This window comes from Syzygium oleosum, unplaced genomic scaffold, assembly GCF_021117445.2.
Source record: "Syzygium oleosum isolate NSW1041296 unplaced genomic scaffold, Sole_v2.1 Sole_v2.07, whole genome shotgun sequence".
In the NCBI taxonomy this organism is placed as follows: Eukaryota; Viridiplantae; Streptophyta; class Magnoliopsida; order Myrtales; family Myrtaceae; genus Syzygium; species Syzygium oleosum.
In genome coordinates this window covers 624,653-634,174 of record NW_026607491.1, presented here as the reverse complement: position 1 = coordinate 634,174, position 9,522 = coordinate 624,653, and the positions used below count along the sequence as shown (strand labels likewise).

Sequence of the window (9,522 nt, the reverse complement as noted above, 5' to 3'; positions counted from 1 at the left end):
ATCTTTCTTCTTTGAAAGGTAAGAGATCAAGATTCAAATTTTTTATCACAAGATGAGGTAGGAACAATGTTTTTCCCATTAAAGCAACTGAGCTACGTCGTGCTTGGCAAATATGGTGTTTAATTTTTTATTTTTTTGTCGATACTTGGCAAAATAACGTTACTAGGTTAAGAATCAATCTTGAAAACTCATGATAATGGCAATAGTCCAAACTAGCTGCAGAAGGACAAGTCAAAACACATGAGTCAACCGAACACGTCTTATTGGTGGAGAGAAGAAACAACGAAGGTCAACCGGACACGTCTCATTGGCGGAGAGAAGAAACAACGAAGGTCACGTGAAAAACACAACCCAACGTTGGCAATTCCAAGTAATGGAAGAAAAAAAAAAAGACGAAATTTAAAATATGTTTGACCTTTAAAATGTGTGTTGAAAAAGAGGGCATTCAATTGCTATTAAAAGAGCAACCAGGGTTTTGAGTTTGAAGGCCATCTCCAAGTTCTTGTTTCTTGATAAGGGTTTCCAAGTCTTCCCTAGGAATCACCTTTGTTATTCATACCACCACCTTCATCTCTCTCTCTCTCTCTCTCTCTCTCTCTCTCTCTCTCTCACTATGGAGGCGAATTCAAGTGATGGGTCATACTTGAATGAGCCTCTCTTGTATAATGAGAAGCAACAAGGATTAGCGCGCAAACTCGAGGAAGGAGACTCGAAGTGTGAAAATCCCTGTGAAGGCAACACTTCTTTCTTCAAAACCTGTTTCAATGGCCTCAACGCTTTGTCAGGTCTCTAATTGTTTTCCCCTCTCTAATTGACCACACCTTAGAACACTGTAGACTGTTGCTGTACGCGCTATATTGGTAGAGCTGGTTGACTAGTAATGTTGATGATTAGCGCACATTCTTTTGTGTGGAACCATGGTGTAAGTGGTGTTCACTGTTCAGCTTTCGTGTTTCTGGTAACTAATCATCAGTCATGCTTTAAATTTCAAAGAGTAACCTAGAAAGATGAAGTCTTGGTGATCTCAATGAGCATCTTGACCTTAAATAATTTGAAGATTTCAAAGTCAACTCTATGTCGAAATGTCTCAGCTAATGAATTAACTTTCATGATGTTAGTGTGGTCTATGTAGTTTATGGAGAATCTCTTTTATGCTAAAAAGTTGTGACTTCGTTACACAGGAGTGGGAATTTTGTCAACACCATATGCACTTGCATCCGGAGGTTGGTTGAGTTTAATACTTCTCTTTGCTATAGCCATAGCAGCCTTTTACTCGGGCCTGCTTATTCAGAGATGCATGGATGTCCACTCATGTATTAGAACTTACCCTGACATCGGAGAGCTCGCATTTGGTAACAAGGGGCGTGTCCTGGTATCAGTTTTCATGTACATAGAGCTATTCTTGGTTGCTACCGGATTTCTGATTCTAGAGGGAGATAATCTGCATAACTTATTCCCGGACATGGGATTCAACATTGGAGGGTTCATCAGCGGAAAACAGAGCTTGGTGCTGATTGTCGCGCTAATAATTTTGCCCTCGGTTTGGTTGGACAATCTGAGTTTGCTTTCTTATATATCTGCAAGTGGGGTCTTAGCTTCTGGCATCATCCTTGTCTCGATTCTATGGACTGCGTTCGATGGAGTTGGATTTCATCAAACAGGAACGCTGATAAATTGGAGTGGAGTTCCTACTGCCGTTAGCTTATATGGTTTCTGTTATTGCGCCCATCCAGTTTTTCCCACGCTTTATACCTCTATGAGGAAGAAACATCAGTTCTCTAATGTAAGTAACAGCATGGTTTCCGGTTTTCCTTTTTGTCAAACTCGGCTCTTAAGAAACGGAAGCTACTGAGCGAAAGGTTTTGGGCTTTTTAGTGAAACTCATCACTTATAATTTTTGTTGCAGGTTCTTATATTGTGCTTTATCCTCTGTACCATCGGTTATGCATCAATGGCTGTAATGGGGTACCTGATGTTTGGAGACAAGGTACAATCGCAAATAACATTAAACCTGCCTCTAGGAAAACTGAGCTCAAGCGTGGCCATTTACACAACCTTGGTGAACCCTATAAGCAAATATGCTTTGATGGTGACACCAATCGTCAACGCTACCAAGCAGTGCTTTCCTTGCTACTACAACAAGAGGCCTTTCAGTCTTTTGATCAGTACCCTCTTGGTGATCAGCACCGTTGTTGTGGCCTTGGCCGTCCCTTTCTTCGCGTATCTGATGTCACTGGTTGGAGCTTTCCTCAGTATCACCGCATCTATCATACTACCTTGCATATGCTACTTGAAGATTACAGGCACTTACAGGACCTTAGGATGTGAAACAGTCACAATAGGCGCAATCATATTGATGGGCGTTGCCGTCGTGGTATTCGGCACTTACACATCCCTTCAACAGATTGTTGGCCATTTATAAATTCATTCCGCACTGCTATCTTCAAGGCATGCCAATGTTACTGTTTTAATAGTTTAATTAATAGAAGTTGTTAGGAGGACTTAGAATACAGACGATAGGGAATGCAGAAAGTCAGTGGGAACGAAAATCTTATGAATACTCCATCTGTACATTCGGTGATTTTCTTCATGGAGAAATCAGCCACTATATGCCATTCATCGAGCGCTGCTTGCCCTCTGGCGTATCTTACATCTTTCTTTTAGAGTGGGTCTGCAGGCGTGGGCGAAAATGATGAACCCCTCATTGTTGATGAAGACTCTCATGAGCCTGCAGCATCTTTGGCCATTGCTGAACCATCCAGTTCTATTTATATATGCCTGTGCTTATCCTTTCGGCTACTCATATCGAATGAAGGGTTGTGTATTGTTGTGGTACTAGTAGTACTCAGTGGCTTATTTCACTTTAAAGTTGCAGTTTGCCTGTGTCCCTTTGTCTGAAAAGGGCTCTCCATATGCTTCAATTAGTTTTACAAGAAATGATGACGCCCCGACACCTTATTTAAGCTCCTTGTACGATCAAAGTCTAAACTATTTCTTTATTCAATCGAATACCTTAACTTTTAGAATCGCGCTTGATGTGACCTCTCCATTGAATTCATAGACGGAAAATGTTGGTACGATAACGCCATTCAATGACTATCCAATATGATCGCATCGTGTGTCCACGTGTTTGCCAAATCATTTTACTTTTTAAAAAAAAAATCATTTATCCTCCCTCCCTCCCTCCCTTCCGCAACAATCCCACGCAGTGTTTTTGCTGAGTCTCTCTACACTCCCAAATCCTCCGTTCTCTATATTCCCATTAAGGTTTGGAGTTCTTGGGTTTAAGGAAGGAGCCATGGTTTTGTCATAAAGACCGCACCACCAATGACCCGCCAACCACCAACGCCTATAACCACCAGCCAGGACTACCGAGTAGTCACGCGACCTCCAGATCTGTCGGGTCGCAGGTTGTGCCATGGCCCAGAGGTCATGTGATCCGGATTCGTCGTGTGATCTAACTGAGATTCATATACTTTGGCTGTTGAAATGTGGACCATGGTGACGGCGGCAATGGATAGAGAGGACGATGGTAACCGCTCTACCAAGGAAGAAGAAGTGGAGAAAATAAGGAAAAGTAAAGCGAAGAAAACTGGGAAAGAAAGAAAAGGAAGATAGAAATACAATGTGTTGACTTGAGAAATAAAATGATGTAGCTGTCCACGACATAATTTTGACGTGTCTTTAAAATTCATTTGACATGAAGTTCAAGTTAACGGAGACCTAATATTGAACACCATTTGAAAAGTTTTTTTTTTTTTGATAATCGAGGTGTCCGCGCGGCCGGCGAGCTAGGGCTCAAACCAGCGGTGATGCTCGACTAGTCCTCGAGGGGGGCTAGCGCAGCATCCCACCGCCACGACCCCCCACTTAAATCACCGATGGGCGAGTTTGAACCCAGGACTTCTCATGAAAAGAACTGAGCGCAAACCAACGCGGCCACCGATGGGTGGGTAAAGTATTCGATTGAAAAAAAAAAGGTTTAGGTACTTGGATTGCAAAACGGGTAGAAGTTCAAGTTTGCAGTCATTACCCAGGAAAATTTTTATGAACAATCCAAAACCAACTTTGCAAAAATCACGGGGGACCCCAAAGGTTTGATTTCAAATTAGCAAAGCCGCGAAGAACGAAAGGAATAACTAAAAGTAAATCAATTAGAAGAGAACAGGACAATGGAAATAGAGTTTATAGATGACTTCCATTGGCTAGCTGAGAAGGCAACTAAAGTTACCATTCATTGACCATTTTCATGTGCAGGCTTAGATCATCAAGCATATGAAAAGTATCTTCATAACCATCCCGAGAATCATTCCCAGAATAGAACTTATAAACAGAGCCGCCTAACTCGACACAACTCTCCCCAGCTATCTTCTTTACCCCTTTGTTCTTCATGTCTCTCCTTGTTTTTGCCGCTTTTTCCCACATCCCAGCCTCAGCATACATGTTTGCAACCATAATGAAATTCCCGCCCCTTCTCGGCTCCAATTCAAGCAGCCTCTTCTGAACTTCACTGCCCAGCCCACTTTTGTCCTCAGCGTCGTGAATGCTGCTTGCACTGAGCAATGTCCTCCATACTACTGAGTCAGCCTCAATTGGCATCCTTGTTATAAAAGAATAAGCCTCTCCGAGACGCCCAGCACGACCCAGAATATCTGCCATAGCACCATAATGTACCATCATTGGTTTAATCCCATGAACATACTGCATTTCGCGGAAGTACTTATATCCCTCATCCACCAGTCCCGCATGGCTACAAGCACAGAGAACTCCAAGGAAGGTCACATAGTTTGGGCGTACAGATGTACTCTCCATCATGTTCGAAAAGAGCCGAAGGGCTTCATTAGCAAAGCCATGTTGGGCTAGCCCCAGGATCATTGCACTCCAAGTCCACACATTTCTCTCTCCCATTCGGTCAAAAACGAAACTAGCGCACCAAACAGTGCCGCACTTTGCATACATGTCAACAAGGGCAGTACCCAACTGGCAGTTCAAAACCATGCCTCTTTCAATCACTTGGGAATGGACCCATTTGCCCAAGCTCAAGTTCCCCAGCTCGACACAAGCAGAGAGCACGACCACCATTGTGGTCTCATCCGGCTCAAATCCGCAGTTCCTCATCTCCACAAAATATCGAATCCCATCAGCCAAACGCGAATTCTCGATGCAGGCAGTCAGAATAGCATTCCAAGAAACGACTGTTCTCATAGACATTCCATCAAACACCTTACATGCGTTCGAGATCTTCTTGCAGGATCCGTAAAAGCTAATCAAAGCATTCTGAACATAAACGTTACTCTCCACACCAAACTTACAAACCTCGCCATGAACTTGCCTGCCCTGGCGCAGCACCGCGAGAGCCGCGCACGACTTCAAGACGAAAGGGAAAGTGTGCTCGTTGGGACTAATCCCACCACGCCGCATTCCAAGATAGACCCGCAACGCATCCCTCGACGAATCACTCGACGCGAAACCCCTGATCAGGATGTTCCACGAAGAGGGCGCCGAGATCTCCGCGTGCTCGACCAGTAGCCGAGCGTGGCTCAGGCATTTGGTGGAGGGAGGCAGAGAGCAGAGCCGGACGAGTTCGCGGGCGAGAAAGGCGTCGCCGAGGAGGCCAGAGGCCAGTATTTGGGCGTGGATCTGAGCGATGTGCTTGGCGGAAGAAGAGAGGTTCAAGAATGCGATCAGCTTGTGCTTTATGGAGACGAAATTTGAATTGCAGTTGAGGATCTTTGCCGGGAAGATGGTGCTGGTGGTCGGTTTCGGGAGGGGAACCATGCATGCATTTGGGTTGGGCTAATGTCAGAACAGAGAGAGCAAAGAGACGTCGATACTTTTGGGGCTTCAGTTGGGCATTTGCCATATGAAGCACTCCATTGGGCTTTTTCGGCCGGTTTAATAATTCAAACCTCAAAAAAGCATGAAAGATACGTGTTTGCGTATAAATCTTTAGGGTTTATATCACGAAAAATCTTAAATTAATACACTAATAATAAATTTATCCCAAACTATTTTTTTTTACATACACCTGTAATAAATTTACCCTGCGTAAGTTTCTGTTAAATTTTACTGTCAAATTTTAATGTCGAAACTTATGCGTTGTAAAATTTAGATCATGAAAAAGTCAAAAGCAAAAATCCATCCAGCTCAAGATATTTCATTTTCCGAGCATAGTGCTTCATCAGCTTCCTAGCACGTAGGCAAATGATGGGGCTCATCCAAAATTTTTTTTTCTTTTTCCATTTTTTTTTGCTAGACTAGACACACTTTTCACCCAAATTAAAAAATTCCTTTGTGCTGCATGGTTTCTAATTTCTTTATGTTTTTTTCCCTAAAGAGCACACATATTGCGGGTTCGACTCTCATGCTCTGCAAGAACGCAGAGTGAGTTGAGAGTTAGAGTAGGATAAGACAAAAAAAAAAAAGTCAGGAGTATGTATTACTTTTAAAGGATGATATAGTACTTGTTTATTTAGTCTGTTCTAGGGTGATAGAATATCTAATTTAATTATCCTATTTGATTTATTATGCAAATCACTTGTTTTCCCAAATAATAATTGCTACAGCCTTGACAGGTAGCGTGAGGTTTCTTGGTTTTTTCCCCTAGCCTTTTCAAATTCATTAATCTTAATGCAATGCGATATGTATAATTAACAGATATTTCTTAAAAAACACATTATCATCCTTTACAATTAGGATTTTAGATAAATTGAATACTATTTCCTGTTGAAAATATCTTTTAAATTATGTTTTACCACTTGATCCAACCGCGAGTGTGTTTGGCTTGCTGCTGCTCTCCCATCTCATTGGGGACTAGACCCAGTGTAACACCGAATTGCAAATTATTATTTGTTTTACTAATATTGCTTTTTCGATTGGCAAAATTACTAAAAGAATTCATGTAAAGTAACATATAAGTATAATTAAGACTTTTTCTTATTATAATTAATTTGATAAATTAATGATACATTTTCTGATAAATGGAATACTGAGGTGAATTCAGCTTTATTGACTACCATGTCAAATTACATTCATATTACTTTAATGTTACAATATATCGTCTTAAATGGATTAATATTAGATAGAGTGTGGGGAAAATAAAGTTATGTTTGTCCAACAAATGTAAGGAGGTAAATAGACCTTTACAGTTTAATGTGATGTGGCTCAAATCACAGAACTCCATTTTACCCATTTTACTCTTTTTACTCGAGAAAACAGACATGGCCTTAAGAATTTTCTTTTACGATTGTTTATCACTTGATAAAAATAATTTATTTCCCATTATAGCTGACTACCAAATGAAAAATCAGAAGAACAATTTCATGGGCCAATTAGTTTTGTTAACTAATACATCAAAGTGTAAGTAAATTAATAATTTACGCAATTAACATCCATGTACTATTCTTGTACATTTGTTATGTCCAAGTTGGATGATTAGGTTTCTTTGTCTACTCTGTGGAGAAGGAGCTTTCTGTTGGCGTGGCTCAACCCCCGAACAATGTTTTGCTTGCTCTTCTAATATCATATTATATCATGTTAATCAACCGATGTGTAGAACGTTTGAATGAAAACAATAGCCCAATGCTCCTTCGATGAACATTCCATAGAAGGTGTGTGGAGCCGTTTATGATAAAGGGAAAAGGGAGTAGTTGCATTGTTCCCCTCTCCTCGCCTTTCAATTCACAGAAGAAAAAAAAGATTAGAGCATAATTCCTAAAGTAGATTTTTCCATTGTTAGTGTACTAAACATCTTCTTTTGAAAATGAAAAATACATTGCAATTAAACAGACATAATGATTGAGTGTTTACCAAAAGTGTTTGATCAGGATACTAAAATTTTATATTCGAATCACGACTCTGCTATCCAAAGTAGTTTTGGGTACTACATCTGCAGCTTGTGGGTAGAGTCTTCTGCGATGGACATGGATCGCATGGTTTACTTGTACTCATAAAGATTAATTGAGTTTAGAAAGTCCAAATACATTATTCTTACAAAACACAAAAATGGTAAAATGTTCGCGTCCTTAATAATTTGGAGTAACGAAAGTTAAGCCACGATATGGGCACATTACGTGGCACAGGCCCATCTGGCATATGCTTTGAACCTGATAAAGAGGATCCAAAGGAGAAGTGTCAATCCGCCACTTCTGCTTTTCCAAGTGTACGGCTCGAGCTCGTGAGGAGAAAAAAGATATCTCTCCCCATGTCTTCTTGTGTCCCCTATTCGCCCCATTTATCTCCACAGGACTCCTCGACAGCTCAAGTCACGAAAATTTGTCAAATAAAACGACATTTTCATTCAATAACTTCCAGAGGCCAAGTCAATCTTCCAGGCTCTTCCCGAACGAGAACGAAAACGAAAACTAGGAAACAAAACATGCCCTGAAGAAGAAGAAGAATCCAAGTTTTTAAGTGCTGGAAACATCTTCAGCGTTGCTCAACCTATTTATACATACAGAGCTAATCGCATGTGATCTCACCGAATTGTCACTTGACTCTTGTTCAAAGGTTTCGAGTGCCGAAGAAGAACACGAAAAGCTTGCCCTCAGCTGATCTCAAGTTCGACAGAAGAGAATGTCGCCTGCTCTGTCCCTGTCTCTCTCTTGCCTACCTCTGTGCAAATCCCTAGACAGCATCCCCAAGGCGAGCCCGCCTTGGTGACTTGAGGGAGGAATTGATCCACACAAACAATGAGGACGTCGAAAGAAGTGAAGTCGTCGCCAAAAGTGTAGATAGAGAAAATGAAGTGAATCATGAAATGGAGGAATTGATCCACACAAACAATGAGGATGTGGAAAGAAGTGAAGTCGTCGAAGAGCAGCTAGGCAAGGGACAAAGGGTCAAGCAACCTTCTGTTCGTTTGAAAGATTATGTGACAAACGCCATCAGAATAAACCCCTCGACATGCTCATCTGCCCGATCTGATTCCTCAGGTACACCTTATTCTATAGCACGTTATGTGAGTTATGAAAAATTTTCTGCGCAACACCAGTGTTTCTTGGCAGCAATTACTGCAGGACACGAACCAAACTCTTATGCGGAAGCGATTAAAGATGAACGGTGGAGAGAGGCCATGAATAAAGAAATACAGGCTTTAGAAGATAATGGCACATGGACAGTCGAAAATTTGCCGCCTGGGAAGAAAGCATTTGGGAGCAAGTGGGTGTATAAAATTAAGTACAATTCTGATGGAAGTGTTGAACGATACAAGGCGCGGTTGGTGATACTGGGAAATAATCAAGTTGAAGGCATAGATTATCAGGAGACTTTTGCTCCTACGGCAAAAATGTGCACTGTACGCACCTTTCTTGCCGTTGCGGCTGCAAAGAATTGGGAACTTCATCATATGGACGTTCAAAATGCTTTCTTACATGGCGATTTAGAGGAAGAGGTTTACATGAAGATGCCGCCTGGATTTGCCTCTCAATCAGTATGCAGACTCCGAAAATCTCTATACGGTTTGCGGTAAGCACCTAGATGTTGGTTTGCGAAATTGGCTACATCTTTGAAAGCTTATGGATT

General features: G+C 41.5%; 2 protein-coding genes across 2 annotated transcripts; one reads left to right on the top strand and one right to left on the bottom strand.

Annotated features, from left to right (window-relative positions):
• The first annotated feature begins 560 nt into the window (after positions 1 to 560).
• Positions 561 to 2,835, top strand: LOC115688161 (amino acid transporter AVT1I-like). The gene is made up of 3 exons (XM_030613918.2): positions 561 to 785; positions 1,182 to 1,783; positions 1,907 to 2,835. The coding sequence occupies exons 1-3, from the start codon at positions 614 to 616 to the stop codon at positions 2,420 to 2,422; spliced, it is 1,290 nt and encodes a 429-aa protein (XP_030469778.1). The 5' UTR covers positions 561 to 613; the 3' UTR covers positions 2,423 to 2,835.
• A 1,336-nt stretch (positions 2,836 to 4,171) lies between these two features.
• On the bottom strand, positions 4,172 to 5,833 carry LOC115688160 (pentatricopeptide repeat-containing protein At2g36730-like). The gene has a single exon (XM_030613917.2). The coding sequence runs from the start codon at positions 5,776 to 5,778 to the stop codon at positions 4,228 to 4,230; it is 1,551 nt and encodes a 516-aa protein (XP_030469777.1). The 5' UTR covers positions 5,779 to 5,833; the 3' UTR covers positions 4,172 to 4,227.
• Between the last annotated feature and the right edge of the window lie 3,689 nt (positions 5,834 to 9,522).

Bases quoted from the DNA above. Each gene is read 5' to 3' on its own strand.
- LOC115688161 (XM_030613918.2), top strand. From the start codon at position 614: ATGGAGGCGAATTCAAGTGATGGGTCATACTTGAATGAGCCTCTCTTG. The intron at 786-1,181 runs GTCTCTAATTGT...TTCGTTACACAG, and splicing joins TGGCCTCAACGCTTTGTCAG to GAGTGGGAATTTTGTCAACA. The intron at 1,784-1,906 runs GTAAGTAACAGC...TTTTTGTTGCAG, and splicing joins AGAAACATCAGTTCTCTAAT to GTTCTTATATTGTGCTTTAT.
- LOC115688160 (XM_030613917.2), bottom strand. From the start codon at position 5,778: ATGGTTCCCCTCCCGAAACCGACCACCAGCACCATCTTCCCGGCAAAG.